The sequence below is a fragment of the Xenopus laevis genome, chromosome 9_10L (assembly GCF_017654675.1).
Source record: "Xenopus laevis strain J_2021 chromosome 9_10L, Xenopus_laevis_v10.1, whole genome shotgun sequence".
NCBI classification, from domain to species: Eukaryota; Metazoa; Chordata; class Amphibia; order Anura; family Pipidae; genus Xenopus; species Xenopus laevis.
Window position 1 is genome coordinate 79,424,740 of NC_054387.1, and position 14,628 is coordinate 79,439,367.

Sequence of the window (14,628 nt, forward strand, 5' to 3'; positions counted from 1 at the left end):
AGTTCAAGTGCCTGAGTTCAATTTCGGCAATGTATATTCACCTTTGTGTCTGTGTCAGTTTTCTACAGGTCCTCCAGTTTACTCCCACACACCAAAAAAAAACCTATACAGGCAGGTTAATTGGCCCCTGATAAATGCAACCAAGGTGTGCGTGTGAATGAGGAGTCTTTGGTTGTAAGCTCCACTGGGGCAGGAACTGATATGAATGATGTATAATTTCTGTAAAGTTCTGTGTAAATGTGTAATTAACAGATAGGTATAGCTTGTAACAAAGTGCTGTGTAAAGGCTGTAATGGAGGAACTGTCTCTACCATACTCCCCATAACCTCAATTTCATTTACACTATTTCATCACTTTCTTCCCTCTTTTTACCCTTTTCTTCCTTCTCGGCGCTAGATTCAAGATAGGGTATATGCCAATGGTAATATAAACCTGTGAAATGATACTGTTGCATACAGCATCAGCATTTTATTGTAACAAAGAAACAATATAGCTTTTATAATGGTGCAGAAAACATGCTTTATTGCAATCAAAGAGCTATCTTCAGGAGGTTCAATACATAAAAATACTACAATAACAATGAGTAATACAATAAATAATGACTAAAATAAGGGCATTTGAAAGTTCTCAACAACAGCCTGGGAAAGCTGCGGTACATCACTTAATTGCCCTGTTCTCACAATATATAATATAGTCCCTATTCTACTACACACAATCACTGCACCCAATAAACCTCCAGAAGTTGGCACTGATTCTGCACTTGAGTACCTTAACCTGCTTTGTTGAGGGTATGGCCAGGTGATGTTACTTTGAAGCAAGCTGAGGGAGTCAATGTGTCAGAAAAAGTGCAGAGGGTTTTTTTATGAACAAAGTGCTGGCCGTTGCACTTTGAACATACAAAAAGTTTTGTCTCTGTAAAACAGTAAATTGTCATTATCTGTAAATCATGTAAATATTTCAGTGTTGCCTGCAGGAGGGTAGTTGCAAGCAACACCTAATATTAACAGTTATTCATTACAAATACTTCGAATAGTTCGTGTATATCATCCTCTTGGGTGTAGGTTTGTCTTCAGCAGGGAGTTTCTCAACCTGCTGAGGTTTGCTTAGACATCAACGTGGAGTTGAGGCACATAGTTTAATGATAGGCAAGGTATTCGCTTCCTAGGAAACTTTCTCCTGCCCACCGTTGGTTCCAGTTTCATTTTAAAACGTCATAAAATATATGGTACAGAACTCCATAACCGGTAAACACGGCTATATACAGTATGTACATGTCAGTTACAAATGTTTCAACTTCCCTATTGAAATAGGAATATGTGATAGTGTAAATCTTTCGACTTTGCCTTATACAGGTAGGTAAAAAATAGCTTTTATATTTACAAATCAGTTAATCTAGTCCTAGTGAATCACAATTACATGTGAATGTAAACGATAAAACACTTAAGGTGTTCGAACATTAATATTCACAGATGCAGAATCGGATCCAAAATCGTTTGACAAGTTAAGGGTGTAATGTCCACCATCCTTCTTCTGAATGTCCATGATAATAAGAGTGGTTAAGTCTTCAGAAGTTTCAACGTGAACTCGCCCTTTTTGTTCTTGAGTGGGAACCGAATGTCCAGCCTTAGACCATGCAATATCTGGTGTGGGTTCTCCAGAAAAGGCACAAGCCACGGTAAGTACTTTTCCTTCGTCGATGCTAACATCATTGGGAAGAGCTTCAATTTTGGGTGCTGATCCTAAAAAAACAAAATCACAAAATTAATTTCCATATTTTGTTTCTTGTGAATTCTTTTGTTATGTTGGCTATATTAATTGTATTTATATTTTGGCTATATTAATATGTATTTTCTTTAGCTGGGTCTCAAATTGCAATCTTCTCTTTTAAACCATATGACATGTTTCTATAAAATGGGCAGGACTGATAACAGTGGGAGATGGATACTCATACTTGTAAAATAGCCAAAAGATGAGAAATTCTTGTTGGAAGGGACATAACAACCTTTGTGAAGTAGGGAGATACCAATTGTGGGATTGATTCCTTTCGATAACTATTTTTCTACAGCACTTACCTTACTTAATTTTCATAGTCATTCTATATTTGTGCTGTACGTTGAGCCTCTGGCTCCAATGTGTGGACCGTCACAGCAATCTAAGCTCACATATAATAGGAGCAAAGCTTATATGGCAAAGTTCAAAAACACTGCAGTTGTAAAATGTTGACATATTTATTTTCACATCATTGGCTGATCCATCACAAACTGACAATAACTCATGTGACTATTGTTTAGAATGATAAACCTTTGATGTGGGTGCAATTATGCAAAGTTGACACCTATTTTTATGTAAACAAAAGGTATATCAATATGAAGAAAATATCTACTATTTACTCACCTCTAAAACCAGCTGTAAGCATTCTGCTTGATGAACTCCCCATCTGCATCAGACTGGATTTTTCCATAAAGCTACTTGAGCTCATTTCAGCAACAAATGATGCCTCACTTTTTGAAGACATACTTTTTGTCTCGGAGATGCTGCTGAAAGAGGACTCTTGCCTTGAAGCAGACATTTTCATTGCCTGGAAGGAGAAACCTTCCTGCAGGCTGACTTCCCCGGATGCCTGTAATACAACCTGCTTCACAGGTTCTTCCATAAGATCTGTAGGTCAACAGAAGTAAGAAATATTTAAGCACCTTTAAAAAATGCTAGTTATTTCCTATAATAGACGCTTGGGGTCATTTATGACATGGAATCAATCGTAGATAGAAAGACACAGAGAGAGTGGGAGAAAGATAGATAGACAAGTAAATAGATAGACAAGTAAATATATAATGGATAGACAGATTTTGAAAGACCAAATTCAATTATGGACACATTTCATTTATAAAATACTGTATGTTTTCCTTAGAATACTCCAAGATATTGTTTTGCTAATAAATGAAAATTGGTTATTTCTACAAAGCAATATACTTACGAAGCACATTTAAGGATGCAGTGGCAGAGCATTGCCCATGGTAGTTCTTTGCTTTAATTGTGTATTTTCCACTATCTTTCTCTGTTGCACTTATTATTTCAAGAGTGTAGACCTGTTTTGAACGGGAAACTCTTATATGGGAGGATAACGAAATCTAAACAAAAAGAAGAAAAAAATATGAATTTACTTCATGGTTAGTGAAAATGTCTCCAGTATAATGGTCAAGTTCCTTTAAATTAAAACATAGGATATATGTAAAACAAGGATATTTGAACTACTTTTATTTGTTGCTGTCCTGTTGGGTTGTTGGGTTATTCAATGGACCGGGGATAGAAAGCCACTAATAGCAATGGGAGATCCACTCGCTATACCACTGAAGTACTGGGCTATGGGGTAGTATGAATAATGTATGCAGATCTCATTAAAGCGTGAATGTACTTTTTTTTAGTCCAGTAAAATGTAAGCCACATAAAACGACTTGGCTTTCATAAGATTTAAGCAAACAAAAGTGAAAGGGATAGGACTTACATTCTATTATGATTCTGCCTGCTCAGGGTAATTGGCTTCTGTTAATTTTAAAGGGGAGGTTATTTACTTACAGGTATGTTGTCTTTAAACCATTCGACTTCTGGAGATGGATCACCAGTGATTTCGCATGTAAATATGACATTCTGACCGTCATTCACATTTTGAGACTTGGGTTGGTAGATGAATGCTGGTGCATGTGAAACATCTTGGCTCACTGTAAGATCAAACTGACATTTGACAAGTCCAACGTCTGTTTTAGCTTCACAGGTAAGAATTCCTTGATCTTTAGCACTGACTTTCTTAATAGTTAAAGTCTGGTCAGAGCCAGACACTCCATATCTGTAGCTTTCAGAGTTGGTGACTTCATATCCATTTAGCATCCATTTTACTTGAGATGATCCAGGTATATTGGCTTTAAGTGTGACTTTTTGACCTTCAGTGAATTTGACACAACTTGCTGAAGCTTTAATTTCTGTCGCTCTGATCTCTTCAGCAACCAGTTCAGTTTTACTGATTTCCTCCACAATCATTTTTGATTGAGATGAAACTTCAGATTTAGATTTCTGAATTACCTTCTTTGACTCAATTGCACTGGACACTTGAGAAAAGACACTTTTAAAGGTTTGTCCCGTGAACATCAGAGTAGTTCTGGATACACCACCTTCTCCAGTAATTTCACAAACATATTCACCCTGGTCAGCCTGTGAAAGACTATGTATTGTAAGTTCGTAGGTCCCATCAGCTGAATATTGGAAACTGAAATGAGAGTCTTCTTTCAGTTTTTTACCATCTTTTAACCATGTCACTTCTCTTCCATTCAGTAAGGTGCTCTCAACAATGCAGGCCATCTTAACTTTATCATCACTGGCTGCAACTTTTAGATTTTGAGCAATTTTTGGAGCTGCAACTGTGGGTAGTTGTACTTTTTGTGCTGGTGACTTGCTAGTTGGTTTAGCTTTTGGACCAGTAGTTGGTTCAGGGGATTTTACTCTTTTTGGTGACTTTATAGACTCGTGGGATTTTTTGTGTGGTTCTGGAGATTTTACTCTAGGAGGGGATGTAACACCCTTTTCTGCCACTTTTCCACGTTTAATTGTCAATGTAAAATGTGCTTCTTGCTTTCCTTCAGAATTCTCAACCACTACTGTGTAGTTACCTTCATCAGAAGAGTTGACAGAGATAATATCAAATGTTGACCTGTATTTTGTTGATGACACCTGATGACGCACAGAAGAAACTATTGTTTGTCCAGCATGTGACCATATAACTGTTGGAGTTGGCTCACCATCAAAGTCACATGAAAATCTTGCACTGTCACCTTCAGCAACTGTGATTGACTGTGGCTTTGTCAATATTTTTGCTGGCTCTGACGTTTTAAACTTCCTGTGAACAACTCTTTCTTCCAGGGCTTTAGCTTCAGAGGCAGAAACTCGCTTTTCTTCAGATGCATAAGATTCATATGACTCTTTAGATTCTCTTAAAGAGGTTATTTGTGAACTAACCTCTCTTCTTTCAGAGCTAGCTTCCATTGCTGAAGTTTTCTTGAAAGATGAGATGGCATAATCTTCTGATTTTAATAATTCAGGAAAGGCTCCCTTAAGCACAACATCATCTTTGCGCTTAGGCACGTATGATGAAAAATCTCCTCCTGCAACATCTAATGTTGCATAGTCAGAAGTTTCCCCTTTATAGTTGGAGCACACTACACGGTAGGTACCACTGTCTTCTGGCTGGCAATCAATAATTTCTAGCGTTACTACACCACTTACGTTACAAATATGAATCTTGCTACTATCCTGGATTTCAATAGCATTATGATAACATGTCACGTCACCTGTTGGTTTTGACTGAACATTCAGTATAAACCTGGTGTTTTGGCCAACAGGCACACGGTGAGAACGCATTCGTAATGTTATACGAGGAGCATGGTCTAGTGAGAAAGGCTGTTGAGTCAATACTTCATATTTTCTTTCAGAGGTCTTTTGAGTTTTCAGAGCTGCTTTCATAGATTCATATCTTGAAAATATATCAAACCTCGCTGTTCTCTCAAAACGAGAAAGAGACCGTTCACTGGAAACTGGGCTAGGTGACCGTGGCCTTGTTCTTTCAGGTGTTGGTGATCGTCTTTCAGGTTCACGCACTTCAGCGGGTTTGGAACGTGGCCTGATTAGTTCAGATACAGGACGCATTAGTTCTATGTAGGTTGGAGAAAGAGACCTTCTTCTTCCAAGAAGTCTAGTAACCTTTGGAGATGTTTCACGCATATGCTTAGTAAGTTGTAGTGACTCAGTTTCTTCTTCTACATCTGTAATTTGAGTTATTTCTCTTCTAGTTTGCACTCTAGATTTTTCAGCCTTTTCCATATACTCAAGATCCCTTGCATACTGTGAAATCCTTTGAGTTGTGCCGTAAGGTCGAAGTAATTCTTCATCCTCCCTCTCATCAATAATTCTTTGCTTTTGTTTAGGTGGTTTATATACAGCTTTCTCATAACGTTCTCTAAGATCTGCATAACTGGTTACTGTTTCAGCTTTGGTTGGGATTTGGTAACTTGAGTATTTTGCTTCAGTTTCACTTCTCTTTTCTGTTCTAGTTGGGGAGGTATAGCGAAGGGTTGACAGCTCGAATCTTGGGGGACTACGAGGAGGAGAAGCAGAAAAGCCTAATTCCAGCTCTTCTTCCAGGCGAAGTCTTTCCTCTTCAACTCTCTTCAGAGCTAAATAGTCATCAACTGAGAGAAGCAGTTCATCATCAGATGCATCTCCAAGAGAATGCCTTCTTGCTCTATAGTAAAGTTCATAATCGGGAGAAGGTGTACGGCGACGAGCAGGTCTCACAGTTTCCAGATCATCCTGTGATAATTTTGGAATGCGCCACTTAGGCTTATATTGATCAGTAATACGTGGAAGAGGCATAACATAGAACTGCTCCCATCTTGAGAGGCGAATACGTTTGGGGCGCTTTTGTACAATGCGCTCAAGAGGCTCCGGCATTTCATATTGATCTCTTAACTTTCTATACCATTTCATATCAGACAGTGGAATAAACTGCTTTATAGTTTGATCTTGTTCAAGTGCAGTTGCCGAACGTACACGTGGTTCTGGAATTTCATATGGCATGCGGATGACTTTAGCTTCTTTCTTTACCACTTCTTTCTTAATATCATATTCTCCTTGAACAGTTTTGGTACTGACAGCTGGCTTATATAAGAAAGCAGCTTCTCTTAGAGCTTGCTGTGCAACTGGTGTCAATGGAACTGAATCTGCTCCAGCAAGAATTTCTGCCATTCTTAGTGTCTTATCAATTTGCTTTTGAACGTGTACTTTACGGTCGTCTTCAGACTTGAATTCACGCTTGACATATCTCATACGTTCCACCTTCAGATAAGCTTGGCAGCTTGTGGAGCCAGCACTGTTTGTAGCAGTTACTCTGTAGTAGCCTGAGTCTTCTGGCAAAGTATCTCTAATGAAGAGAGCAAAGTAATCTAGGCCTTCATGTATTATTTCAATGTTGGGACCCAGACTCAAGGCCTGGCCATCTTTCTCCCATTGCAATGTTGGTTTTGGAGTACCAGATACTCTGATTTCAAACCTAATTGATTGGCCTTCTTGGCATTCAGCATTTGCAAGCAGTCGTTTAAACATTGGTCTTAAAGTATTGTCAGCTGCTGCTGGATGAGGCACAACTGTCAATTTGGCTTTGCAGCTGTCTTCACCATATTTGTTCTTTGCCATTACAGTATACTCAGCATCATCATCTGTGGTTAAATTATGTATGATAAGCTGGTACAATCCTTTGTCAGATTCAAAAGTATATTTCTTCTCATCATCACCTGGTTTAATTTTCTGGCCTGATTTCAGCCATGTCACATGTGGATCAGGATGGACTGTTATTGTTACACCAAATCGGATATTTTCACCAATATAGGCAGTACGGTTGAATAGTGGAAGTGTAAACTCTGGTGGTCTCTCCAAAAGTCTCATTGCATCAACTCTGCGTTTTACCTTCTTCACTGTCCTGCATCTGTAGTAATCATTTTGTTCTCTGACACCTTTAACAAACAATTCAGCATATGAACTGTCCTCACCATAGTCATTAACTACTTTGCATCTGTAGGTGCCATCATCAGATTTAGAGATGTCTTTTACATAGATGCTGGCATTGCCTTCATTATAAGTGATTTCATATTTGTCACTGCTTTCTAGCTGTCGTATACCAAAGTACCAAGTCACTTCTGTAGAATGGTCATAGTTTTCAATATTACATGAAAATTTGGCATATCCTCCTTCTTCTCCAATAGCATGAGTGATCTGTCCAGTTACTGGGCCAATTTCAATTGAAGCAACTTTTACTTTAGCAACTGTGACTCCCTTCTGGGATCGTATGGCACCACCACTAGAAATGCGAGCTACAGAGACTGCAAAATTCCATTCTTTCTTAATGAGACATTGGTAGTAACGTCTATGTCTTAATGTCTTGATGACTTTAGTGCTGACCTTTTCTGTCTTTTGTTTTAACCAGGAATGTTCAAGAGCTTCAGATGCAGTCATGCGAGCCTTTCTATCTTTTACTATAAGCCTGTCAATAAAGTCTAAGGCTTCTAGTGACACATCCTTGAATGCTTCATCCTCAAAGTTGTATTCAGCATTAGTGATATTTTCAATAATCTGCTGGTTTGTTTCGGCAGCAAAAGGATTAAGACCGCTTAAAAGTATATATACAAGTGTACCAAGGGACCACATATCAGTTGCTGAACTGACCAAATCATGCTGATGCACTTCCGGTGCATAATATTCAGGAGCACTGAACTGAATTCTAAAGCTGTCTCCAGGTATTAGTTGCCTGGCCTGTCCAAATTCAGTAATTTTAATAGTTGAGCTTTTCCTTGTGGTATAAATAATGTTCTCTGGTCTGATGTCAAAGTGCCCAATGCTGTTAGCATGAAGGAATTCAAGTGCCTCACAGACTTGGCGTACATATGACACAATCTCCCTTTCAGACAGTTCAAATCCTGACACATTGAGTCTTTCAAAAATGTCGCTACCAGAGATAAATTCGAATATCATAACAAGTTCTTCAAGACTCTCAAATGATTTATGAAGGTATAACATGTTTCTGTGACGGGCAACATTTAGTATAGAAATTTCTTTCTTTACTAATACTTGATCAGCACCTTTAACCTTTACAAACTTGGCTAAATATGTCTTCTTTGAAGAATTTTCAATGCAACGATGTACAATGCCAAATTGTCCATGTCCAAGTTCTTCAGCAATTGAGAATTTCTCATGTAGAACTTTTGTAGACGAATGTTCTGCTTTTGTTTTAGATATTTCAATCTCTGTAACTTCATCGTCATAATTCAACATTCTTGTCTTATCTTCCTTTGTGACAATTGGATCTGTTGGTTCAGATGGCTGACTCTGTCCAAATTTATTTTCTGCAATTATCCGGAATTGATATCTAGTTTTGCCAAATAAGTTAACCACAGTGTATCTAGCTTCACGAGCTTGTGCAACACGAATCCACCTTTCTGAGGTAGTGGCACATTTTTCAACGATATAATTGGTGATTTTACTACCACCATCAGTTGCTGGTGGATTCCAAGTCAGGTTGACTGAATCTCTTGATACATCACTAACTTTAAGTCCTCTCGGTGGGTCAGGAACATCAGCGACATCAAGTTCAACAGTCTTTTGATCAATGCCAAATCTGTTCTTTGCACAGACAACATAAAAGCCAGCATCTTTCCTGTCCACACCATTGGAGAACACCAGCGAAGTAAAGGATCGAGTGACAATCACTTGGTATTGCCCATTGTTATCAATAAGATCTTGTCCTTTCTGCCATGTGATGACAGGGTCTGGTTTACCAGAGAATGGAATTTTGATGCTAACAATTTCTCCCCGTAGGGCATGAACAGCGCCCATTCCTTCAAGATGTTTGGGCAAATGAATTTTCGCAGGAACTATAATGTAAAAGAAAATAAAACAACATTAAATTATAATGCAAAATGTATTTGAATTTAAACTTATATTTACAAGTAGTATAAGTAATATATTTACCTTCCACATCCAAGGAAGCAGTAGCAGAAATAGATCCTCCTTGGTTGGTGGCTCTGACTTGATAAACAGTGGCATCTTCGTCTGTGGCATTAGTAATAACCAGCTGATAATATCCACCCTTGAATTCTTGCAGCTTTATCTTTTCTCCATCTGGAAGTATTTCTTTACCTTGTTTAAACCATTTAACAACAGGTTTAGGATGACCGATTACTTTGCAGACAAATGTTGCGGCACTCCTGTATTTTACATTGAGATTCCTTAGTTCTTCCTTAAATTGTGGAGCACGGATTTGTACATCTGACTTTGGCAAAATGGGTTCAGAAATCTCACTCCATTCACTTTCACCTCCAAGGTTTTCACATTTCACACGGAACTCATATTCAAGACCCTCAATAAGACCTTGGACAGCATAAACAGTCTCGCGGATTTCTTCTGTTGTAACGGAAATCCATTTGTTCTGCTTCTTTTCTTTCTTTTCAAGATAATAATTTGTTATCTTTGCACCACCATCACTAACTGGAGGTTTCCATGACACCACACAAGAATCCTTTGTAACTGCAGTAACACTAGGTTGAGCTGGAACTCCAGGTTTTTCTGCAATTCAAAAATATATATATATTTAGTAATTAGTAATACAATTATGTTATCTATAAGGAATTATTTTCAGAGTTGTCGATTTTTACTTACCAAATGGACTCTTAATCACTACAATAGATGGAATCTCCAGTGATTCACTGATACCATATAAATTCTGAGCTGAAACACGGAAATAGTAGCCAGCATTTTCATTCAGATTAACAATTCTGCAAGTTGTTCCAGAAATAGAGGAGGATACCAGATGCCACTCTTCCCCTTCCTTAGCTTCTCTGCGTTCCACTATATAGTTTGTCACTAGTGACCCACCATCATCCTCTGGTGGTTTCCAGCTGATAACGACTGAATTTTTCAGTAAAGCATCTACTACAATCGGTCCACTTGGTTTATCTGGTTTATCTATGGCAAGATAAGATTGACATTTCGTACAATGTATTTAGTACAATGTTGTAAGAAAGGGTCTTCAACAATAACTATTTCATACCCAACAATTACCTATCAGCAAGGCCACCTTTCCACGTCCGTCCAAACGTATGTGCAACTTCAATATTTTATATTAGGAAAGTATACGGCCAAAGGCAGAATAACTGCAATGTGCATTTATTGACACAACATGTTTCTGGTATAACAACCCTTTATCAAGTGTGATACTTGATAAAGGGTTGTTATACCCGAACATGTCGTGTCAATAAATGCACATTGCAGTTATTCTGCCTTTCGCCGTATCCTTTCCTAATATACAATATTGAAGTTGTAAGAAAGGGATGAGGTATTCTCTTCAACATAAAAAGTAAATATTTACCTTGTATTTCCACATTTAGCACAGTATCAACTGTTCCAAGAATGTTGCTGAGCTGAACTTTGTATTTGCCAGCATTGGTCTTGTGTTGGACATTCTTGATGACTAGGTGAGTATAGTGTTCTGTGTTCTCAATGGTTATATTTTCAGAAGATTTCAATGGTTTTTTGCCATGGAACCAAGTAATAGCAGGAACTGGTCGGCCTATATATGCTACATGGAGACGAAGAGTTGTACCAACACCAGCAAAGTATTTCTCTTTCAGTGGGAAGCCAGGATGGAATTGTGGTGTGGCTTCTAGAAGTAATTTGCCACTTGTCTCAATTTCTCCAGCATCATTTACAGCAACACAAGTGTATAGGCCTTCATCTTCTTGCTCTTCTGTTAGGACAGTAAGTGTGTGGTTACGCCCATCCGAAGACATTTTGTATTTGCGACTTTGTACAAGCTCCTTGCCAAAACGAGACCATTTGATATCAGGTAGTGGTCTACCAACTATCTGGCATGTTAGTTTTGCACTTTCTCCTAATTTGGTGGTAACATCCTTTATTTCTTGTCTCAATCCAGGAGCTTCTCCAGCTATACAAAATGAGATATTATAATAAATGTTAATATTTTTTAAATGTACTGAGAAGCTTTTATATTGGATAACACATTTATGATGAAGGTCACTTTCTTGTGACCAGAAATGTTGGTATTTTAATAAATATCATACAATACCTGCTGAGTGCAGTACCTCTGCTCATATACACACACATATATTCACACATATATACGTATCTTACAAAAGATAGAAAACAGGAGCTTTCAATGTCCTAGGTACAATAGTGGATAACCTAATACATAATAACTTACACGTTAGTTTAGTCTTGACTGTCATCGCTGTTCTGCGAGGTCTGCCAATTCCAGTTTCATTTTCAGCATAGACTCTGAACTCATACTCTGTAGCTTCCAGCAAGCCACCCATGGTGAACTGCCTGTCCTTAATGCGTTCTTTGTTGCATTTTTTCCAGGCACTTTCTCCAGACTGTCTATATTCTACCCAATATCCAATTATCTCTTTGCCACCATCACACTCAGGTTTCTCCCATTGTATAGTAATACTATCCTTTGACACAGATGTAACTTCAATGTCCCCTGGCTGGCTTGGTTTATCTAGAAGACAATAAAAAAAGAAAGTTAAAAATTCAGTTAAAAAAAAAAGAAAGGTCATTTGTAGAGTGTACAAATGCAATAAAATAACTTACCAAATGGATCTTTGCAAATAATTGGGTCGGATGCTGGACTTGGCTCGCTTAAACCAATATCATTTTGTGCAATGATACAGAACTGATATTCAGCATCAGGCACAAGTCCGGTGACTGTATACATTGTAGTAGTAATTTGGGTCTTGTTGTGTCTAACCCATTTGTCTGTAGTAGACTCTTTACGGTCAATGTAGTATCCTGTGACACGAGAACCACCATCATCTCTGGGTCGAGACCAAGATAAACTGACAGTGCTCTTTGTGATGTCTACTATTTCTGGTGGGTAGCTTGGTGGTTCTGGAACATCTGAAAAGAATTAGCAGAATTCAAAGGAATTCTTTTATTTTGCCAAAATGATTCTTTGATTTCTTTATGATTGCAATACATTGTATAACAAAAATAAGTAAATTAATAAGGGTTTAAAGTATACATACTCAGTTGTGTCTTTGGTATTGCTGGCTCTTCAGATTTTAATGGTCGACTGACACCAAACTGGTTTTCACTAGAAACACGGAAGTGGTACTCCACATTTTCTTTGAGGCCTTTAACCACAAGTGATGTTCCCTTCACTCTTGAGTCAACTGTGTACCAAGCAGTCTTTGGTACTTCTCTTCTTTCCACAATGTAGCCAAGTATATCCGAACCACCATCATCAGCAGGAGCTCTCCAGCTTATTCTTACAGAGCGTGCCTGGATGTCATCATATTCTAATGGTCCTTCTGGAGTATCTGGACTTCCAATTACTTTGACCTTGATGTAAACTGCCTTTTTGCCACATTTGTTTTCAAGCATTAGATCATAAGTGCCAGTATCTTCTCTAAAAGCTTCTCTAATTACAAGCTCGGTATGTGTCTCAGATGTTGCAATCATAGCTCTCTTGCTTACATCGCGACCTTCTTTGGTCCATTTACATATGGGGATTGGTTTGCCCTTTATTGGAATAGAGATCCTGACTGCTCCACCTTGCCGTACCGTAAGACCATCCTGATACTTTTCATTTAATTCATAATCAGGATATTCTGAAAAAATATAAAGATATATATTTAAAGTACTCTAAAAGAAATATAAAAATGTCACATCTAGTTTACAAACTTTCTAATGAAATTGCATTTGAGTTCCGATGACTCACCAAGCATTTCAGTAATTCTGACTGTTCCTGGGACATCAGCTGGTTCTCCAGGTCCACCTGCATTGCAAGCCATCACACGGAACCTGTATTCTGCTCCTTGTGGTAGGTGTGTAAGGGTATATTCACAGATCTTGGTTGGGGTGGTATTGCACTTGGTCCATTCATATTGATCAACCTTTTGCATTTCAATTAAGTACCCTGTAACTTTAGATCCTCCCTCTTCTTCTGGTGGACTCCATGCCAAAGAAACAGATGTTCTTGAAGTATCTGTGACTCTTGGATTCTGAGGTTTTGCAGGAGGAGCTGCAAAAATGAGATATGCATTATTATGTATGAATTTACATGTACCCAGAATTGAGTTCATTTTAAATCTATATTGCTGTCGCTGTACATAACGTAGTTATCAAGTAATGTTAGTAAAGAACAATTTAAAGCCATTAAAATCGCAATCATAAACTAAATGTTTACCAAATATTACATATAGCTTCTTAATAAATATTTCATAGGCTTAAAATTGTTTACCTATCGGATCCATAGCAACTGCAGGTTTAGAAGAACGACTTGGTTTTCCAATTCCTCTTGCATTTATAGCTGTGACACGATGTTCATATTCTAATCCTTCAATAAGTCCAGTGGAACGATAACGTGTCATTGTGACTGGAACTTTGTTGGCACGAACCCATCGGTCCGCTCTAACTTCCTTGCGCTCTACAATGTAGCCAGTGACCTGTGATCCTCCATCCTCACCTGGTGGATTCCAAGTTATAGTCATGCCATCACGGGAGACATCAAAGACTTGAGGAGTTTCTGGAGGTCCAGGAATGCCTGCAGAGAGAAATTTTTACACGTTAATAAGCAATTATATATTCGTTAAGTGGCCAAAAAGAAAAAAAAAAGAGACATGCTGGTTTCTCATAATTTTCTCATATTTCTCATAAAACTGTTTTCTGTTAAAGACTGCCTTTCTTACCACTTTTGTTCCTACTACCAAGCATTTAACTATTGCCTTTCTTTTTATAAATATTTTTCAAAGTTTCTGATATAGACAGGCCTGGATTTGGGTAAATTGCCTAGGGTGCCATAATCTTGGGACGTGGAGCAGGCTGTTAAAAAAAAAGTTTCTTTTTTTTTTAAATTCCAGTTGTGTAATATAAACATGTGCTAGACAAGTGTTTGAAAGGGATGGTGGTTATTTATGCAGGTAGGATGGAAATTAGCACCATGGGTCCCCATACTATCTTGGGATAAATTTACAAAATAAAGCACAGGGTGGCCACAGGGAGGTATCACATAAA

The 14,628-nt window shown here is 38.1% G+C and overlaps 1 protein-coding gene across 3 annotated transcripts in view; it reads right to left on the reverse strand.

The window, feature by feature from the left end:
- Window positions 1-499: 499 nt before the first annotated feature.
- The window catches only part of LOC108701391 (titin), a 234,891-nt gene continuing 220,762 nt past the window's right edge, over window positions 500-14,628 (reverse strand). For all 3 annotated transcript variants that reach the window (XM_041576219.1, XM_041576221.1, XM_041576220.1), the window contains 12 exons: window positions 13,856-14,158; window positions 13,334-13,636; window positions 12,639-13,223; window positions 12,205-12,510; window positions 11,813-12,112; window positions 10,961-11,536; window positions 10,252-10,557; window positions 9,565-10,158; window positions 3,574-9,467; window positions 2,975-3,128; window positions 2,395-2,658; window positions 500-1,739 (listed from right to left, as the gene is read on the reverse strand). In XM_041576219.1, the coding sequence (XP_041432153.1) occupies window positions 1,441-1,739; window positions 2,395-2,658; window positions 2,975-3,128; window positions 3,574-9,467; window positions 9,565-10,158; window positions 10,252-10,557; window positions 10,961-11,536; window positions 11,813-12,112; window positions 12,205-12,510; window positions 12,639-13,223; window positions 13,334-13,636; window positions 13,856-14,158 (9,884 nt within the window). In that variant the 3' untranslated portion in view covers window positions 500-1,440. The remainder of the gene's footprint in view (window positions 1,740-2,394; window positions 2,659-2,974; window positions 3,129-3,573; window positions 9,468-9,564; window positions 10,159-10,251; window positions 10,558-10,960; window positions 11,537-11,812; window positions 12,113-12,204; window positions 12,511-12,638; window positions 13,224-13,333; window positions 13,637-13,855; window positions 14,159-14,628) is intronic.